Genomic DNA, 21,352 nt, shown 5'->3' on the forward strand with positions numbered 1-21,352 from the left:
CTTCTTCTTAATCTTTCTCCCCAACCAAACCAAACTTTAAAATGTTTTTGCACTATTTTAATTCCTATTCTACCCTGACACAAATATCAATTAATAAATACAAAATTAACGGCTGAATGAAGTCGTGTAATTGCCAGTGTCTCTATTAATGGTCGTGTGGAGGAATTGAGCCAGTGAAATGTGGGCGGCGCACCGCCTCGGTGTGGCCGCTCCTCTCCAGTCAGCCAGACTGCGTGAAGAACAACGGACAGAGCGAAACGGCGTCGCACACTGGGACCTGCGAGCTGTACTACACATACGTAAATAGCCAACTCACAGCCTGCATAGTACAATATGGAGCTGTGAGGGTCGTGGACCTACTCTCTCTCGCTCTGCATAAAAAACACTACATTGTTTATTTTCCGCATTTACGAGTATTTCCACCAACATGGAGACTACAGGCTTCTGGCTGCTACTGGCTGCACACTTTATCCTTATCTGCCAACAAGGTAAGGCATGTTGTAATTAATGTTAGTGTGTTATTCACAGAAACACTTAATAGTGTTTCAAAAGTGCGGTGGCCTTTTACTTGCTGCGGCAACTTTTAGGTGATCACTAGCTTTAGGTAAGTTGAGAAGTAATACGCTCTCTCAAAAAACAAAACAAAAAAACTAAACGAAAAAAATCTTTTTGTAGTCTTTGTATTTTGTTAGCATTAGAAAGTTTTTTTGTCTGGTCTATATATATTTATGAACTCATTTTCCTAACTGTGGCTGAGATGCCACACACACACTTCTTTTCTTAATTACTCAGTGGGATCTCAGATTAAAATGTTCTGAGGCATAGAGTGTCACACATAAATTCTAAACTGGAGCTGTCAAGCATGAAAGGAGAGGTCTGGACACGGTCTAACTGGTTTATTAAGAGTGTCAGACGCTCTGTATTTATAAACAACAGCAATTGAAACCCAGTAACACATTACACAGTAACACATTATATATATATATATATATATATATATATATATATATATATATATATATATATATATATATGTATATATATATATATATGTATATATATATATATATATATACATATATATATATATATACATATATATATATATATACATATATATATATACATATATATATATATACATATATATACATACATATACATATATATATATATATATATATATGTATATATATATATGTATATATATATATATATATATATATATATATGTATATGTATATATATATATATATATGTATATATATATATATATATATATATATATATATATATATATATATATATATATATATATATATATATATATATATATATATATATTCATAAAACTCATGTATATAAAATATGATGTTTATATCAGAGATGTGACTTTTAGTTTTGTAGCTGTTAGTTTCTGTGGCTATGGAGACGTTTCCAGTTTTTATTTATGTATTATTTATTGATTTATTTTTTGACTGATGCCATGGGAACGTGCAATCATCATAAATGTTTAGGTTTAACTGTTTCAGTCTACTCGCACGCAAAAACTATACTTAACTGGCAAGTTAGTTGTCAGATCTATATTCGTCTTTCCACCAGAGGAACTCAGGGAGTCTAGAAGTTCCAGGCAGGCAGTTTTAAAAGCTTGTTGTAATATCTCAACATCTATGAACTTTTGAGGTGGGATTTTACAACTGCATTTAAAATGCAGTGAGATGGTGATCTGATGGCACACTGTTGGTGCACTGTTGCCTCATAGTAAGCGTGTCCAGACCCGTGTAGGATCCTTCTGTGTTGAGTTTGCATGTTCTAATCATGCTTGTGCTCCTTTCCTTCAAGAAGTCTAATTTTTTCTACCAGAAGAAAATATGAAAACTTATTTTTTCAACATTATTTTGACAAAGGGGCAGGCTTACAACTGGAGTTGGTCCATAGGCATTGCACAGTGCTGGCCCACTGCTCCCAATGCTTAAGATGGGTTAGATGTGGCTATGCTATAAATATTAGTAAAAATTATATATTGTCTTAAAATATTAGCAAGGTCATTAAAAAGAAGTAACTCACAGCCAGTCTTTGTTTATTGATTTTCATTTGGTTTTGCTGTTAGTAGCATTTAGTAGCTCTTCTGGTACTTTAATAATTTTACATGACCATCCACTGCAGGCAATGTTGTCTTTCAAGTTATTTGCTGAACCCTAGAATCAATTCCTCCGTGTTTAGTTGCTGTTCTTTCAACACTTAAAAAAAAGACTGATAAGTTGGTCCTTCTTCTTGTCTCCCCAAAAGGAATTTGTTTCTTGCACCATCTCCTAGTACTTCCTGGGACATGGTGCAAATTCTAAGTTGCTTAATGGTGCACTATAATTCAATATAAGTCAATATATTAGAGCCAATTTATAGCTTCTATGATTACTGTTTTCATAAAAAATGGAAATACAAAAATGTCTTGCGTTATATTGGTACCTCTGCAAACTTTAAAATCCACAAGAATTTACAATTCTTGTGAGGGGGGTTGTTTTTGCTTTCTGAGAAGGCAGCACAGGAATGGTGGAAGAAAAGATGTACAAGGAGAAAACTCAGCACCATCTGTCCTCCCATAAGATACTTTTGAATGGGCAGTGCAAGCCCCGTGCCCTACTGTGTCTGGGCTCATAGAATCTCCTGCCCACTTATTGTCTAACAGAGAGTCTGCTGACAGATGGCGGTCACAGTCAGCCTGTCTGACACTAAGGCACATGGAGGAGGAAGCTGTGGAAATGATACTCATCACACACAGTGAAGATGCTCACTTCTGGCAAAAATAAATGCTGTTTTTAGTCTGTGCTCACATTTTGTATGAAAACAAATGCGTCAGTGCTTTTTATTTTCGTATAGACTTTTATTTACTGAGTTACTGTATCAACTTCAATGGCCAATCAGTGTAAAGTTGGTGTGTTGAAAATGCTGGTGTTTTCATTCAACTTAAGTTTAACAATCAAATATTCTATAAAAGCCTAGATTCTGTTCTTTCTTTCAGGAAAGACATAAATGATCACCACAGACTACCTCCTGTTTCTCTTTCTTCTTTAGATTAATGTTTTTCCCCCCCTATTTATTTTATCCCTTGATATCTGTCCAGTGCTGCTTGGGGAGACTGGGAAGACATCCTTTGCTGCCCAACTGGTAGTCTGGAGAGAGGGATAAAAAGAGCAGATTTCCAGTTGTGACAGCGGGGATATTTGATGACCAGATTAGGTGGTATTAAGCATTAACTCGGGCATACAGAGAAGCCATCGGTTTAAATCCTCCTGAGTCTCCCCTCTTTTCTTTCCATGGGCCCTTGGCTGAATGCTGGCTGGGGTTATTTGGGGAAACAAGCAGACGGGTATTTGGTGGAGGTCAGCTGAGGAGGCCAGTTGGTCGAGCTCAGCCCAGTGAATTATGCTGTGAGAGGGGAGATTTGTTTTGAAATAGCAGGAAAGGGGGCAATGACATACAGAAGAGAGGTCTAAGGGGTAGAATGAGGTGGAACGATGGGGTGCAGAGCAACACAGAACAGAAGAGGGTAATGGGTGTTTTTCTTCTTTTTTACAGGGGATGGGAAGGTGGGGAAGTGTGATTCACGATGGCAGTGTAATTTGTCCGAGTGGTGGTGAGGACGAGAGGGCACTGTCACACTGTGAAGCTGGTGCTGAAGTGTGAAAGCACATTTTGTTAGGAGTGGGGAATAAAGTAAAGAGTAAATGCACACATTTGCCCTCCAGTACCACAAGATTGTAGGCTCACAGAGTGATAGAGCACAGGTTAAGCAGCTCTTCTTCCTTTGTTGCATTTTAACAGCCCCAGCAAAGCCCACTGTGCATTTTGGTTCTCCAGCCTCACTTTGTAGTCCACTTTTGTGGACTATAAAATATGTCTTGGCAAAAATGCTGAGGAAAGAAACATACGTGTTTGTCTCTTTCTGCTCTTATGAAACAAATGAAATAACAAAACTGTGAAAAAATGTGAGTAAAACAATACGTCGATTTACAAACACATATTCTCTTACAACATAATATGTGTCGGTCTAGGTTTACAATCGTCCAGATCATGGTAGTCTAAGGAGCTTGAAAAGAAAGTGACTGAACTTCTTTAAGTTTCTTGAAGATGCTTCATCTCTCATTTAAGAAGCTGCTTTAGTTCTAAAACCAAATGGTGGATTCCTAGGTATTTAAACCCTAGTGGGAGTTGTCCTGTCGTGTCCTGATCATTGACCCAATATTGATCATGTGACTCATCATATTAGCCAAGGTGTGAAAAAATGGCACAATTACCAGCAGAGGTTTTGGGTGAAACCTCTGTGAGACCTTGCCTCACCCTATCATGTGACCTATTGTGATCACCTGACACAAGATATGAGTGGGGGTTAATGCGCCTGAGAAGGGATCTTAAAACTGCATTGTAGCTGGCAGACAGTTGATGTCACCCTCTCAAAAATGTTCAAAGATGGTCGTCCACAGTGGATATAGATAGCCTCTTTCAAACCATCTGTCTTCTGTCCAAAATGTGAACATTGTCACCCTTGAACGAGTGATCTTTGAGCTTTAGATGCAGATGTACAGCTGTCTTGTCCTGTCAAGGTGGCTCTTCTATGTTGTCCCATGTGGAGCCGCTGTTTCGTTTCTCCAGTGTCTGAGCAGTCCTCACTGCACTGCACAGTATACAACATTTATAATATCCCAGTAAAGATTGGACGTCGGATGTGCAGGTCCATCGGTCCATGACCAATCCTGGACATGTATACAATGTGCAAACTTGGTCCACAATTTGGATCTCCAACCATGACCCAACTTGGACTTTGGGTCCTTTTTTTTTTTCTTTAGATGTCATTTGGACATCTATGACAGGTGCAAGAAATTTACATGATAAATACATTTTTTTTGTTTTATTTTTTTACAAATATCAACATTTTTTGTTATCAACATGATGCATATGAATAGAGATTATTTATAAACAAACAAAGTTTATTATGCGTTAGCCTGTTGATTTACTCAGTACATGTGGGTATTTATTTATTTTTTTGTTATTTACATTTTTTCAGTTTTTCTTTGACTGGGTTATTTATTTCAATTAATCAACTTATGTTTTTGTAACCAGGTTAAAACAGATTTTCTTTTTTTAAGTTTTCTTTAAATGTGTTGAAATCCATGTTAAAATGTAAAAATAATAATGGCATTTAGTATTTAGAATTCTTTTAAAAAATTATTTTAAAAGGAGTACAATGTGTTTAATAAGTTTAAAAGAGCAGTAATAATAATTTTTTTTCGGGGCCCTTAAAGCGCTGTACAATTCCACTATTCATTCACACACTGGTGGAGGCAGCTACAGTTGTAGCCACAGCTGCCCTGGGCCAGACTGACAGAAGCAAGGCTGCCATATCGCGCCATCGGCCCCTCTGGCCATCACCAGTAGGCGGTAGGTGAAGTGTCTTGCCCAAGGACACAACGACCGAAACTGTCCGAGCTGGGGCTCGAACCGGCAACCTTCCGGTTACAAGACGAACTGCCAGCTCTTTGAGCCACAATCGCCACACAGAGAGCAGTATCCTGTTTTACTGTGAAGAGCTTAGAAAGAGGTTGTGATTGGTTGCAGGACTGGGAGAAGTTGTGATGGAAAGTATGAGAAGTTTGTAAAAGTGTTTATATATGAACTGGACTATCTGCTCGACAGTCTTTATCAGTGCACACATTTTGCAAACTGCCTGTGAGAAGCTGGGGACATTTCTGCTCAATCTGCTGCTCAAATCCACCATGCAGCTGCTTACCTTTGTTTTAGCTTAAGAGCCCGCGCCATCTTGGAGAGCTCCACTAATTACGCTGCATTCCTTCACACATAGCTGTTTCTGTACAGAAATCATGCTGCCCACCCTCTGGAAACATGGGACTACAGTGCCTATAGAAGCATAATAAAAATAAAAAATGTCTAAAATGAGTTGAAGTTTGACATTGAAACAACGTCCACAACAACCACATTTTACGGAGACCAACACTAGATGTTCAGTAGATGCTGAAAAAAAAAAAGTTGCCTGGCATTACAAAACGACAATGTAGTGGGATAGAGAGCCACATACATACACTTAACTGTTTCATCCAGAGGTGTGCTGACTCTCCACAGGCAGAGTTCTTCATGTTTTATATTTGAGAAGCAGCCCCACATGCCTCCCCTTTTGTTGATTTGTTCATTGATGACTGACTTCTCAAATTGTCCTGTTTGGAAGATATCGTTTCATCTCTCAACGAGCTGAATTTCAAATTGCAAGGACAGAACAATAATGGCAACATGTTCTCACATTCCATAAGTCCCTGAAGCTATGGGTTGCATGACATAGACACCAAAACCATGTCTTGCACTGTGTTATAGGACTGAGAACAGTATAATGTTACTGATGCGGAAGGGAAAACATCTTGTTGGGCTTATTCAGACACACTAGCTACGCCCATTCACAACTTTCATCACTATTTTTGAGTGACAGAAAATGGGTTCAAATTCCCTTTGAATTTGAAAGCGTGGAGGGGAAAAAGTAGAACTATTATAGCTGAGCAGTTACATGCTGAAGATGATGTAACAGTGGGCATATCACCATTAAAGACAAAGTCACCAGCAGAGATATTGAGCTATTAGGCAATGGCATGAGACTCTACTACCCACCAAGGGAAATCTAGATATAGTTTGTGATGTTTTCCATTCTGTCACTAGTAAACTGGAGATAATGTAACCCCATTTCCTCTTCCTGAGTATAATCACACCTCTTTGGATCACTCTACCCTCATTCAGCTAGTGTGTTACATGTCCCACCAGAGACAATAAAACACTGACTTACTACACAAAAGATGCATATAGCTCATCTCTCCTGTGTATAAACATTTAGAACACAGGAAGCTTTCATCCACATTGTGTAAAGAAAACCTCTGAAGGACTGTTTTGATGCAACAATGTGGGGATTGCTTTGTGATGACCATGGAGAGGACATTGATTGTCTGGTGGATTGTGTAACAGACTACATTAATTTCTGTACAGATAATGGTGTATCCCACCAGGACTGTACATCAGATTCTTGATATCAAGGGTGTTCCTAAGCAGAATAGGAGAGCCTTTTGAGTCAGGAAACAGAGAACAACTGAAGAGTATACAGAGATAGCTGAGGAGAGGCATTAGTGAGCCGAAAACACTTTTCCATTACTACCTACTCAGATTTACTTCCCAGGTTTGCCATGGTTCTCAGAGTTTTCCATTAGGTCATAGTACCTGGTACCAGGTACTAAAGTAGTACCTAATCTGCCTGGTTCCAAGCCCCCAAATATCACACTGGGAAAATCAAACAGCTGGTGATGGACTTTTACAGGCACAACCATCCTCCTTCTGCACCAGTGAACATTCAGGGAATGGACATTGAGATGGGGGACTCATAAGTACCTGGGTGTTCACCTGACCAGTAGATTGCATTAACAATTCAAAGGCCATCTACAGGAAAGGACAAAGCAGGCTGTATCTGCTACGGAAACCGAGGTTATTTGGAGTGCAGGGTCAGCTCCTAAAGACCTATGGGGGTGTCCAAACTCATAGGCTGCATCCTCCTGAGGCCGCATTTGTTGGCCGATTACGTCACAGTGTCGCGACGAAGGCTGTCCAAATTTGTAGACTCCTCCAAATGCGGCCGACAAGTGCTGCCTCCTTTTCCAATGTCAATCCAAGCTCACCTTTTAACATGTTACTTACAGTAATGGAGAGAACAGCAGCGGTCAGTTTGAGTCTTGGTATTGTTGTTATGTTAATAGGAGCAACTCTGGTCTTTGCTGTAAAGCACAATGCACTTTATCATCTTTGTTTAAGTGTCTTAAATACGAACAGTGACAGTAAGAATATAAACTTGTGTCAGAAAAGCCATGCAACTCTGTTTTTACAATTTGGTCAAAGTCTTTAGGAACATAACAGTGTGATATTATGATTTTCTCTATGTTGTCTAAGTTGCTATTGTAGTTATTCCACATTGGCCTTAATTCACTGGGAAGTGGATCATCCCAGCTTGTGCCTTGTTTGCATGTCTCTTGAAGCACTCTTTTGCCTGTAAGTAGAAAAGGGGAGATGAATCTCAATGGGCCGTAAAGGGATTCAGCCATAGTCTTGTAGCACGTTATTGTTGGGGCGAAAATGAAACCTGATTGTCTGCATCAATATGAGGCATCAAATACTACTCTGAGTTTGTCTGGTTTTTGGGGATGATATATCCTGCGGTGAGGAATATACCACTTTTCTCCTTCTTTTGCTTCACTGTGCACTTCCTCTGCATCACCCTTTTCTACGATTTCAATCAAACTTTATATGTTGTTCCTTGTACATTGGGTACAGTTTGGTTTGAGGCTTTGAAGCCGCACAGTGGCCATTTGCTTATTGTCTGGTAAGAAGGGTCTCTCCTTAAATGGAAGTGGCATTTCATAATGTCCTTCAGTGTTTTTGTAAATCCCTTCCTTTTAACATGTTAAGAAAGAGAATGTCATCTTGAGACACTGACCTGTTATCCTTGTTATCGTCCTTAAAGTCAGACTCAATAACCTTGATTGCATCAGCTGGAGTCACTAGTGGGAGCTCTTTAACTGCAACTCTGACACAGAGTAGACATACTAGAAGAGTCATCGTAAGACAATGCCAGGCGTGCAATTCTCCAGTCCAATGCTGTGCGAACTGCATAAGGTTCATTCTCTCCTCCTAAGATTACTTGCTTTGGAGGAGCTTAGCTTATTCCTGAGAGCAACTCTAGCCAATTAAAAGGACAACTTCACAGTCTGGTGGTTGCAGCCTATTCTGTGTTGATCTGAATTTGTGGCTGGTTTGTTGCTCATTTACCATTGTCATAGTTGAAGTTGTGCAGAGTGGAGAGCCTGAAATGATGTGATCAGGTTGCACATGATCTTGGCTTCAGAAGACATGAACTTGGCAAAGTCCTTTAAAACTGGAAACTTCCCACTTTCTTTCATAAACTGAGTAGCTTGACGATTTCACCTTGCAGCTGCCCAGTTTGGTATCATTTGAACAAGTTTTTGGTTCTCCTCACAATCGTCGAGAATATTTAAACCTTCCCCTGAATCCTGTGGAGTCATTTGTTTGGATCTTTGGCCAATTTGCCAGACTTTCTCTGAATGCTTTCTGTACATCAAATGGATGTTGTACATGCTAGGGCTGGGCCATATCATACCGTTCACGGTAATACGGGTATAATGTTTTTGGTCATATCGCCCTGCTCTAGTACATGCATTCCTGTATGCTTGACTGTCATTTCTGTAGAAGATGCCATCAAGCGTTTGTCAAGCTGGACCTCCTAGGTATTTCTTTAAGTAGTGCAGTTTGTTAACAGGGGAGATGTGCAGTAAAGGAAGCTTTCCACTCGTTGAATTGTATTGGTTCACATGTTGTACATACTTGTTTTTACCATTCATCGTAAACTTTGAGAAGCCGTTTTTCCTTTCTATGGGCCTCCTCCTCCGACAGGGCAATGTAGTTGACCATTGGATCCCAGAAAACCTGGGTTGGAGCTGTGGAACTGGAACCTTGAAGTGGCTCTCACTGGGACCACATAGCTGAGTGTGGGTTGATCTCCTTCTCTGTTTGGGATAGAGCTCTTTTCAGCTTGGGTCAAGCTCCTATTGAAGCATCCCCGGTTAAAAAGATGTTCTCTCAAATGGTTGGCCACTGTCCCACAAACGTTTTGGATATTGATCTGGTTCGTTAAGTAACAGAGGTGGCTGCTAATCAGTTTCAGCTGCCCTTTTTTATCTTTTCTGACATTTTTTTTTTGTTTGTTCAAAACTAGTTTTGTATTTGGCTAGGGTCGGTGTCACCAGTGGTTGTATGAGGTGATACTGGACCCTACAGAGGTTGCACAGGCAGTCAAAGTCCATTGCCAAAAGGTTTGCTGTTTCGTCCCAACACAGTATCAAGAGCATGGAAGAGATTCCAGGAGACAGGCGCTCTAGGAGAGCTTGTCAGGGCTGTAGAAGGTCCTTAACCCATCAGCAAGACCACTGGTACCACTACACCACTTGCTCCTTTGTGCAATGAAAAAGCAGATTGTCAGAGCCCTACAAAATGAACTCCAGCAGGCCACTGGTGTGATTGTCTCTGACCAAACAATTGGAAACAGGCTTCGTGAAGGTGGTCTGAGAGCCCAGTGTCCTCTGGTTGTCCCTGTGCTTTACAGTTTTTATAAATGAGAGCAAGTTCAGCTTAAGCACATGTGACAGACCTGAAACAGTATGGAGAAAATTACATTATTAAGCATGACTGGCTTGGTGGCGGGTCAGTGATGGTCTGGGGAGGGATGCACAGACCTCTACAGGCTGACTGTCCCTGACTGCCATTAGGTATCTGGTTGGAAAGATCAGTGGGTTTTGAGTTCCTCCTGGTTCATGACAATACTCACCCTCAGTGCAGAGAGTTTGCAGGCAGTTCCTGGAGGATGAAGGAACTGATACCACTGACTGGCCCCCGTGTTTGCCTGACCTAAAGCCAGTAGAACACCTCTGTGACAGTTTGTTTCTTTGAACTCTGGCTTGATAAATTTTATTTCCAATATATTATGTGGCTTTCTTTTGTTCCTAACCTAACATTACCGAGTATATATCTAGTAACAACTATACCAGGTATTAACTAGAGATGGACCGATCCGATATTACATATCGGTATCGGTCCGATACTGACTTAAATTACTCGATCGGATATCGGAGAGAAATAAAAATGTAATTCGATCCATTAAATATCAAAAAAGCACCTCACAAAACTTGCGACATGGCATAACTTGGCCCATAACCGTAGTACGTCGGAGCAGTATGCCTCACGTGATAGAGCGGCTGTGTGTATTTGCAGACTCGCTACCAGCCCGGCATTTCATCTCCGAGGAAGTTATCCCAGAGAGAAGTAAAGCAAGTGTGTAAGTTCATCTCTGAATGTTTGTAAAGCATAGAGATTAACAACCGATATATGGAGCGACTGCCTCTCTCTCCCTCACTCTTCTGCTGCTACTTCAATCGTGAAACTGATCAATGATCAGCTGATCAGCTTTTCTGTCGCGAGTCCGTCTCTCTTGTTTGTTTATTGCCCACTTTATGCCAGAAAGAGGAAACCAGCGGCTGAACAACAGCAGCACGTTTAAGCTTGATAATCTGTTGTTAGAATTTATTTACTTTCTACACCAGGATCCTTTTCTACGCAGCTGACGGCTGGTAACTGTGCAGGGGCGGATCTAGCAAAGTTTAGCCAGGGGGGCTGATAGGGCATAAACAGGGAAAAGGGGGCACAAAGACATACTTTTATTTCTTATTCTTATTTAAAATGTTTAGCTTTTAATAAATAATTATCCGAATCTTACACTCAAAGTTTTAATCTGATGTAAAATGTATAGAAGTCCATTACTGTATATAGAAACTATTAAGTCTAATATACCCTAGTAAGCTATAGTACTTTTTCCTTTGGGAAGGTACGATCTGTGCAGTCTGCAATTCTGTTGAAGAAAGATGTTGAATCTATTTAATTATTCTTGAAAAATAATTTATTTCTGTACATTTTTTTTCACACTTCATCAAATTAAAGTTGATTACGTCGATTAAGCATCATAAGGTGGAGGGTGGTTCCCTAATTTTTTTCTTTGCTGGGAGTTTTAGAGCCCTATTAGTTAGGTTGCTTACTCTCTAAAATACCAGAATAGGGAGGATGGAGTAGGTTTAAGTTTATTAGATTGATCAGTATTGCTGAACTATGAAATATTTTGGGTGCAGTGTATTTTTTGCATACAGCTATAACAGAATAGCTTTAGTGTTTGTTTTTTTTAACTTGAGTATGAACTTATACAAAAAGCAGCAAGATATTTTAAAAAACAGCTTTATTGATTAAAAAACACACTATATTGGATTCATATCAGTATCGGCAGATATCCAAATTTATGATATCGGTATCAGACATAAAAAAGTGGTATTGTGCCATCTCTAGTATTAACCTCTCAAAGCAGCACTAATATCGCCTCTCACTCTAAGACAGCTGGGATTGGCTGCAGTCCCATCGCGAGTGGATAGGAAGGAAATGGCTTCATATTATATACAGTAAGCAGTAGGTTTCCATATAAATACACATAGAATTCTCTGTACCACTACAGCACAGTTTGGGGTAAACTCCACCCCTCCAAACTTCTTTGGAGCCACTAGAGCAAAAGTCATAGCACTAGGTAATCTCATCATGTGAAAAAAAATGCTTATTTTTGTTTGTGTTTTACAGTCATCTAAATAATTATGGTTGTTCTCCTCCAGTTCAGATAAGTAGCCATTTAGAGAGAAAAAATTAAATCCCAAATAAATGTCATCATAATAGATGTCTTTCTGAAAGTGCTTATAATATAAAGTGCCTTGAGGTAAATGATTTGGTGCTATATAAATAACTGGGAATTGAGTATTGCAAGGTCATTTAAATCATTGGAGTCCAGAATATCATTTTGCTCAAATATATGATCAAGTTGTGATAAGAAACAGATTTTGCATGAGAAATAGAGGGAGAGAAATAAAAGGATTATTAAGAAATTGCAAGTAAATAAGAAATCACCAGACAGTGCTAAAGAGGGAAAATTAAATAGAAGTATGTCAAGGTTACGAGAGGACAAATCCATAATTTCCTCTGTGTCTGCCCCCTAGCTGCTAATTTAAATTAGGTCATCTCTCAAAATAGTCATGTGTGTCCAAGGTGTTGAGAGCAAATGCCCGCCTGTTAATGAGTCAGTGATTGTGTTATTGATGATGATCACACACATCACAATGGATATATGCAAGTAAAAAACCAATTGATGTTTGGCTGCAAACTTGCAGGCAGGGTGGCTGTGGCTGCCCCCTGCAGATGATGTGGCACTGAAATCTTTAGAAGGTCAGCGGGTAGGACGCCCTGCTTAGAACACTATGGACAGAAAACTCAATCATCTTTTTTCCTGTGAGACTGAACCCATGTTTTTTCAAGTTGTGGTCTGTATGCTACAAATGGGAAACACTATTCTAATAAATACCCCATTATACAGCCACCATTTACAAGCTTATCTGTATGTGAATTCGGTAATAAAATACTTCTAGATGGAATTAAGTGCAAGATAGAACTGAGCTTTTTAGAGTAGGGGAAAAATAAATGTTATTCATGTAGTCTCGTAAATAATGGATAACTTTTGGTTAGCTGGCCATTCAGTCTTAGATAAATTTTATTCATATGTCCATTGTATATGTTAAATTTCAAATTCCTTTTTTGCAGACATACTTTTGAATGGCTCTTTACGCTAAAGCTGATTCAAACCTGTCCATTGAACCCTGATACTTTGCTCTTCACTGTAACGATATTATCACAATATCTTCTCAGTCAAATGTTGTTTTGTTGGTGTTGTGCTGCCTTTGTTGGCATATTAATATAAAAATGGGTATTTTCAGTATTATATGTGTTCTATAGACACAATGTTCATTTTCAATTTATAAATATAACACACTTATCAGTGAGTGGAAACTGCATACTGGACATCTGCGCATCAAAAGGACCCAGTCGAGGTGGTTCAGGAATCTGATTAGTATGCCTCCTGGGTGAGGTGTTCCCAGCATGTCCCGCAGGAGGGAGGCCCTGGGGCAGACCTAGGACACAGTGGAGAGATTGCATTCCATAATTTCCTCAGGTATTAATAAAGTATTCTGATTCTCTCAGCTGAAGATGGATGGATGAATGGAAATTTAATGACTGGACTTGTTGCACAGGTGGCATCCTATTATGGTGCCACACTGAGCTCCTGAAAGCCTCCCATTCTTTCACAAATGTTTGTAAAAGGAGTCTGCGTGCCTAGGTGATTGATTTTTATACACCCGTGGCTGTGGAAGTTATTGAATTCAATGATTTGGATGAGTGATTGAATACTTTCAGCAGTATAGAAATAGACTTTATTTGATCACACTGGGGAAATTCACTTGTTACAGTATCGCAAGGGACGTGGGACACAAGGTACAATTGAGATCTATTGGAAAAAAAAAAAATTTAAACGGAAAAATATTTTTAAAATAGTATACAACAAAGAAAAATACTATACGATACAATAGTAAAATATACTATATAAAGATTGTTACTATATACAATAAGATACACCAAGAGTTTTATTTTTATATATGTATATAAAGTGCAGTGGGAGTGATAAAAATATGTATGTATTTTAAACAGTATTTTTATCCTGTGTGGATATTTTACAGTCTTAAAATGAGGTTCTCATTCAACCTTGGTCTACTACTTTTGGTGGGTTACTTCAGTGTTTACTGCCCATTTTCCCTAGTTGGCAACTTGGAAATACTACATGCCTTGGATGCAGCATTAAAATCGTCAAATTCATTCATGAAGTAGTCTTTTGATTTCACTACATGCTCTAACCGACGTCCCTAGGCATACCATTTTCAATTGATTTACTCTCCAACTGAGGATTAAGTTGACAAAGTATTTAATCCAAGAAAGAGGGCTTTACATTCATCCTCACACTTCCCTTCTCGTTGTTGTTTCTTTGGGATACAGTGCTGGCATTCTGCTCCATCCATTTAAGTCCAGTGTTTAATTAAGTTGTTTTTCTGTTGAAGGAGCTTCTCTGGGGGCCTTTGACAAACTCTTTCGTCAGTGTGTGTACAATCAGATTAGAATCAAAACACCTCTACTTAGAAGACATGCTTTATAAATAAGGAAATCTGCAAAAGAAGGTAATTCAGTGCTTAGTTTTGCAGGACTTATTAGACATTAGAAAAGGCAGAATTTTGAGTAAATAAGACAACAAATATTTGCTTTATCTCAAAAGTTGGGCAGTTATTGCCTTTGAAATACTTTTTTTTTAAAACTTTTTTTAAATGTTGGGACAGTTTGTGTGTAAAACGATGTATGATGTTTACCTGGAAACACTTGTGCAAAATACTAAACCACCTATTTGCTTAATATTTATAACTAAATGCTAAAAATCTGGCCCTCTTTAACAATCTATTAAGTTGTTTCCTTTTCCTCTCCATGCTGCTACCTCTCTAGCAGACAACCAGATAAAAGATAACAGAAGCCATCATAGTGTCATTAAAGATCCTTATTAAACTTCTGCACACTCCAAAAGACCTCAGCCTGCCCAGCTGATGAAGCCAACTTTGGCCCACCTTGTACAGAGCATAAGTGTTATGTGACTAGTCCTGTTTATTGTTTTGGTAAATGGATTTGTACTTTAGTGTCCAAACCACAGTTATGCTGTCAATGAGCATTTTACTGGTGTTAATGAGCAGGTGGTGAGGTCACACCAGATGAAGTAGGCGATACTCTGGATCATCAGAGAACTTCTGGAGATGGCATTTTGTGGTGTTGTATCTGAAGTCCGAAGTATAGAGGATAAAAAGGAAGGGACAGAGGACCGTCCCCTGAGGGCCCCTGATGCTGCATATCACCACTTCAGACACACAGACCTGAAGCCTCACGTACTGTAGTCTTTTGATGAGGTAGTCCATTGTCCATGCAGTCACAGTGCTTCTAGTACTCTACAGCTGTGAAAGTGATCTTGCCAAAAAGTAATTCTATGGATTGCATCATCCACCCCAACACCAGGATGGTAAGCAAACAGCAGGGGTCCAGCAGCAAGAGAATGGAGGTTGTTGATCCCCTCCAGACTCTTCATCAAGTGGGAAAAGTAAAAACACAGGTCTAAAATGGTTAGGCTCCCTGGGGTATACAGTCTTTAGCACCAGAACGACACAGGAAGTTTTTCACTTTGGTGGGAGGAGTGTGAAAATGCAAAATCTTGTCCGAAGAGGGGGGAGTAGCACATTGGGAGTGGGGCTTGAATCAAAAGTCCCTTTTCCATTAGTACCTACTCAGGTCGACTTGCCATGGATCTACGTGACTCGACTCACATCGACTTGCTTTCCAGCCCAGTAGTACCTTGTTTGCGTGCTTGTTGTCATTGCAATGAATCTGCACGTCCTGCGATGTAATTACTATTGACACGACTGCGACACACCAGTTGGTGGCATGCAGTCTGATGATGTCACATTTTAGTACCTGTTTTGATCAATTGGAACCCTAGCTGAGCAGGTACTAAAAAGTGCCTGGTACCAGTTACTATGACCTAATGGAAAACCGTGGTGAACCGTGACGAGTCAATCCGAGTCAGTACTAATAGAAAAGGGGATAATCTCTCTTTAAAAAAGGGATTCAGTTCACGATTGCTCTATTCTGTAGTCTGTATCCATAACCAGTTTTGTCAATACTCTGACTGAGGGTTGGTTCACGCTTACGCAGAAGTGCAGTCAAGACAGAGCAGTTGGATAGGACTCCTTCTTTTGAGGTCCAGGGAAGCAGGACTGCCAGGCCTTCAGTTAATCATTCTGGGTATGTCTCATTCATTAGCAGCAGGTTAATTTGTGCAGCCAGACATTCATTGTTAGTTAGTTAGCTTCTTTAGCCAGTAAGTGGGAGTCATATCAGGGCCTGGTGCTGTCCAACTCTTCATGCTTCATTCTTTTTTGGATATCTGCAACTGTTGACGCTTGTTCAGGGAGGTTGCTATGGTTGCTCTTAGCACCACCAGATACCCAGCATTGTTATTATGGGTTACATCCTTCTCCCACATAGTCCTCCAGTATTGCTCCATCTCCAGCCTTGTTTGTTATAGTTTCCCTGCCACTGAGTGTACACCTTCGATGGTTCAATGGAGAGCAGCTGGTTTATCCTCCTGGCTTCTAGAATAGAATAGGACTTTATTGTCATTGTACATGTACAACGAAATTGTAGGTGCTCCACACCGACTGTATCTTATGTATGTGTGTATGTATGTGTGTATGTATGTGTGTATACACACAAAACAAGAGGAAAAAAATACAAAAATAAGACAAAGGCACACATTGGAGAACAAATCAGTTGCAAAGTGCTCAGAGGCAGTGCAAAGAAAGACTTGGTCCGCGAAGAGTCAGTGTGTGAGTGGCCTGAGTGATAAAGGTTACTCAGACCATGGCTTAGATTGGTGAGGCAGGATTTCTGGGCAGCAGGTCAAACAGGTGGTGAGCGGGGTACAAGGGGTCCCCTGTGATGGCACTGGTTTTCCTGAGACCTTCCTGACGAAGGTCTCCAGGGGTAGCAGAGGGCAGCAAATTATTTCTTGGGAGGTGTTAATTACCCTCTGTGCAGTCTTCCTGTTCTCATTAGTGGTCTGTCCATACCAAATACCCAGGCAGTAGGAGAGCACACTCCACTGAGAAACATTAGAAGGCCAGCAGCAGCTTCTCATTAAGGTTATTCTTCCTTAGGACACGAAGGAAGTGCAGCTGTTGCTGGTCCTTCTTTACCAGGACGTTGGTGTTGTCCGTCAAGGTGAGACCTGAAGTCCATTAGGAATTCTTTGTTTTAAGGACGTTCAGCTTCAGGTTGTTTTCTGAGCACCAGTGGGACAAGTTCTCTACCTCCGCCCTGTACGCTGTCTCATCTCCATCAGAGATGAGCCGAACCATGGTGGTGTCATCACTTTATGATGGTATTCAGTGCCTTCAACAAATGCACTGGGGCTTGGTTCCCAATAAATAACTTCGATGTTTCTATGTATGTGTGTGAACAGGTGACTGAAATGAGGCGTATTGCATAGTGCTTTGAGTACTATTTGAGTAGATTAAAAAAGTGCTATATAGTAATCAGTCGTTTACAATGGTTTGAGATCATATTCAGAGTTTGTTAGTGTTTGTGTGTATGAAATAATTAATTTTTTTCCTGTTGTTTTTTCTTTCATTGGATTTTCATAGAAATAAATAATTCATCCTGTATTTTTACCAGTAATTCATCCAATGAAAATATTACTAATACCACCCCCACCATGCTCAAATCCTCGTTGGCATCAAGAGCTGAGGGTCAGGGATTCGGGTGGAAGTAGAGGGGAGGGGGTTGTTACACATTCTGGCATGAGCACCAGTTCTCACCCCACAGCCTGTAGATGTCCTGGCTCTCCCAGGGTTTAGCTAATCCTCTTATTCAGCTTCTGGCTGGAGGCTGCGGGGCTCCCACAGACCGGAGCACAGAGTCGGCCACTCTCCGCTGAATAAACACAGTGACACAGTTGTGGTCTTTTTCTATTTCGTACAGGCGCTGAGCAAGAATTCTCCATAGAATCTATTCTACTCCTTCACTCTTTTCCAGTAAGCATGTTAACCCACCACCCCCAATCATCAAGACCTGAATTACATCTCTCCTACTCAGTCACCCTCCCATGTTCACTTCTTTGTTCTTCTAAAATCAGCTTTTCTCTCTTGATCCCCTTTTGCTCTATAACAGAAACCTTTTTTTTCTTCATTATTGATGGCTTCAGGAATATTTTCTCCAAACAGCGCAACAAACACTAGCCACATTGTGTAGTGTGACATCATTTTATGCTCCCTCCACAGAGGTTCCCAAGCGCTTTGCTTGCCGAGTTTACTTAACAAAGGAAAATATGATTTGTCAAAAAACCTGAACATCATGGACTGTAAATGTGCTAATTACCTCAAACTTAGCATAATGTCATCCATCCCAGTCACCTGTCCCAATCAATTTGGAAAATAAGGTTACTTTGTGCTTTCAGTTAGAGCAAAAGTGATACCAGACTACCATTTAAAAAATGAATTTGAGGCATGGTTGCAAAAAAAATCTTTCTCTTGCATGCTCATAGACTAAAAAGGAATCTGATGCTACTTCTGATCTATTAAACATGCTAAAATGTCTTAAAAAGAGCACAAATTCTCACAGCTTTGAGATATGTTTGTAAATTCAGAGACAACTGTCATTTTTAATTTGAGTTTACAAGCTTTGACTATTACAAAGTTAAAGCAAATATGGGAAAGTGTATAGATGTATATGTGACTTTTAAAACTTCAATTTAGTTGTTGGGTTCCTGTTAATATGCACTGCAAATAAAAGTCTTATTATTTTACAAGAAGAGTGCTAGAGAGCATAATTATTTCTTGATTAAATTCTATTCACATTAATTGTCAAACATTTTGATTATTGGTTGTTTTTTATGATTATTTTTAAACAGATGTCCCTAACATGAACTTGTACCAGGTTATTAAATGCTAGTTATTAATTGTCTATGTTACAAAAATCCAAGTTTTTAAGTTTCTGATTGCAAGCCACACAAAAGATGAAATTTGAATGATTTGTTTTGTTGTGTTTTTTTTAAAACAGGCAATTCCTTTATTATGTAGAAATTGTAACCTTGTGGATATGTTGTGACACAAAAACGGAGAATTTTTAAAAGTATATTTGAATCATTTGAGAGGTTAAAAAAATCTACAAACTCAACAAATAAAGTATGCGTAATCAAATTATCCAGACAAATTATTTGTCATTGGCCTAGGTTCCCAGCTTTGCCTTGTTGGGAATTAAGCTTAGAGTGTAACTTTGATAACCTGAAATTTAATCTAAAATGAAAACTTTAGTGCTCTTAACACTTTCGTGACAGATTGTTAGCTAGGGAGAGTGTGACGCCAGTGTGTATATATGTATGCACAGAGACATCTGCATACACAGGAACAGACTGTAATAAGCTCTTGTTGATATACTGGTTACAGAGCAAACAGGTGTTACATGTCAGAACTGCTTACTTACACTGTCTGGCTGACATTTCCAGCTTAAGAGAGACAGAGCTCACAATTTCCTGTCAGGGTTGGCCCTACTGACAGCACAGACCTCACACCCCAGACCTCGGCAGCATTTTAGCTTGTGTCTCCATCTTAACACGGCTTCTGTCTGTGACTGTGCCATGTTGGCTTGAGCACAACACCAGACTGTCATTAGACTGCCACTTTTGCCAAAGAAAATCTTTTTGTAGAGGTATAATGTACAGCAAAAGTCTGCCATTTGAAGTTTATTTCCTCTCATCCACAAATAGTAAATGCTTACATCTTTAGCAAAGATTTTTTTATTTGTCTAAAATATTTACATTGACTGGCAATTACTCACTTGCAGCACAGCCAGAAACCTCACCACCCTCCCGAATTAATATGCCACACACTATAGAGCAAGTTCATGCTCACATCTCTGCCCTATTAAGAAAAAAATGGGGGTAAAAAAGTAGCAAAATTTTATCACTAACAAAAAAATGGCACTGTGACACACACCCCAGAACACACACGCACACACTGGCGTTATGGTTGGGCAGCAGCCCTTTTATTTGTGGCAACAAAAATTTTCTGATATATCTGAGCAGTATTATCAGGTCCTGTCCTGCAAATGAGCTCCATTCAACAGTTTGAATTTAATTTGGTGGCAGTACCTCTTGTTCAGCCATAGGACTTTAATAATATCCATGAAGTTCTCCACCACCTGAAGGTTCTGGTTAAAATGACGCTTCAACTCAAAGTAACAGTTTTCTTAAGTAGAGCAAAGACTCCTGATACGAGGTGCAGTCCATGATGGTGGAGCTTGAGTCCATTTCACAGCAGCCTGGCCTATAGAGAGAAAATACATTAATGAAAAAAAATAAGCTAAAAATGAATAATTACTCTTGCAGAATATACTTAGACTGCGTGCCCAAGTCAAATCTGTCACATCTGTGTATTTAAAAACAAACAAACAAACAAACAAACAAAAAGATCCCCATGAACTAAATAGAAGAGAAGAAGTTAAAGAATTGAAACTCGGAGGTAGGGTGAGGCACGTAAACGAGAATGAACAGCTTGCAGAACTGGGCGAACCTATATAGATGACAACCGGAAGGAGCGTGTTTGGAGGTGTGGCCCCGCTCCTGAAATTCCGATACTTAATCTCCAAATAAAATACCCACTGTTATTGTAGTTAACTTGGATATGTTAAATAATTTATGTAAATAGTTCTACTATTTATAGATAAAGAAACTGAATACTCTATGTAGAACATGTGTTGGTAACCATTTGTTTCTGTCTTGCAGCTGAAGGATATGGATACAGGAATCAGCGCAAATTTTCAGAAGACATTGACTGGTCGTACGCAGGTGAGTCAACAATCACAGGTAACAAAACGAAAATGCTGAAGCAACTTCTGTGCATTCAGAACGTTCCTGAATTAGTAGAGCAACATGGTGTCAACAGATTTGGGAGGTCTTCATTTTGTTATGTGTTTGTGTACACTGCTGTTTGGTAAGACTCTTGAGTATATATATTATTAGTGTGGGTCTTTTGAAACTGAGTGGATGCTTGGTGAAGTCTTGGGACTCGTCTGCAAACTCCAATCCACTTTTTGTGGTGGGGGAATAGGTGATACCCCGAACACGGTGGTGTTCTGGGGCATTGATATTGCTGGCCCTGGACCAACCTTTTCCTAACCCATGGCAGGTTGT

The 21,352-nt window shown here is 39.6% G+C and overlaps 1 protein-coding gene across 6 annotated transcripts in view; it reads left to right on the forward strand.

The window, feature by feature from the left end:
• Positions 1–206: 206 nt before the first annotated feature.
• The window catches only part of LOC113026289 (receptor-type tyrosine-protein phosphatase zeta-like), a 93,020-nt gene continuing 71,874 nt past the window's right edge, over positions 207–21,352 (forward strand). For 4 of the 6 annotated variants that reach the window (XM_026174882.1, XM_026174883.1, XM_026174885.1 and 1 more), the window contains exons 1-2: positions 209–488; positions 20,945–21,007. In XM_026174882.1, coding sequence (XP_026030667.1) covers positions 428–488; positions 20,945–21,007 — 124 coding nt within the window. In that variant the 5' untranslated portion in view covers positions 209–427. Of the gene's footprint in view, positions 489–20,944; positions 21,008–21,352 lie in introns of all 6 variants that reach the window. The other 2 variants (XM_026174884.1, XM_026174887.1) reach the window with 1 other exon arrangement.

Source organism: Astatotilapia calliptera, chromosome 7 (assembly GCF_900246225.1).
Source record: "Astatotilapia calliptera chromosome 7, fAstCal1.2, whole genome shotgun sequence".
NCBI lineage: Eukaryota > Metazoa > Chordata > Actinopteri > Cichliformes > Cichlidae > Astatotilapia > Astatotilapia calliptera.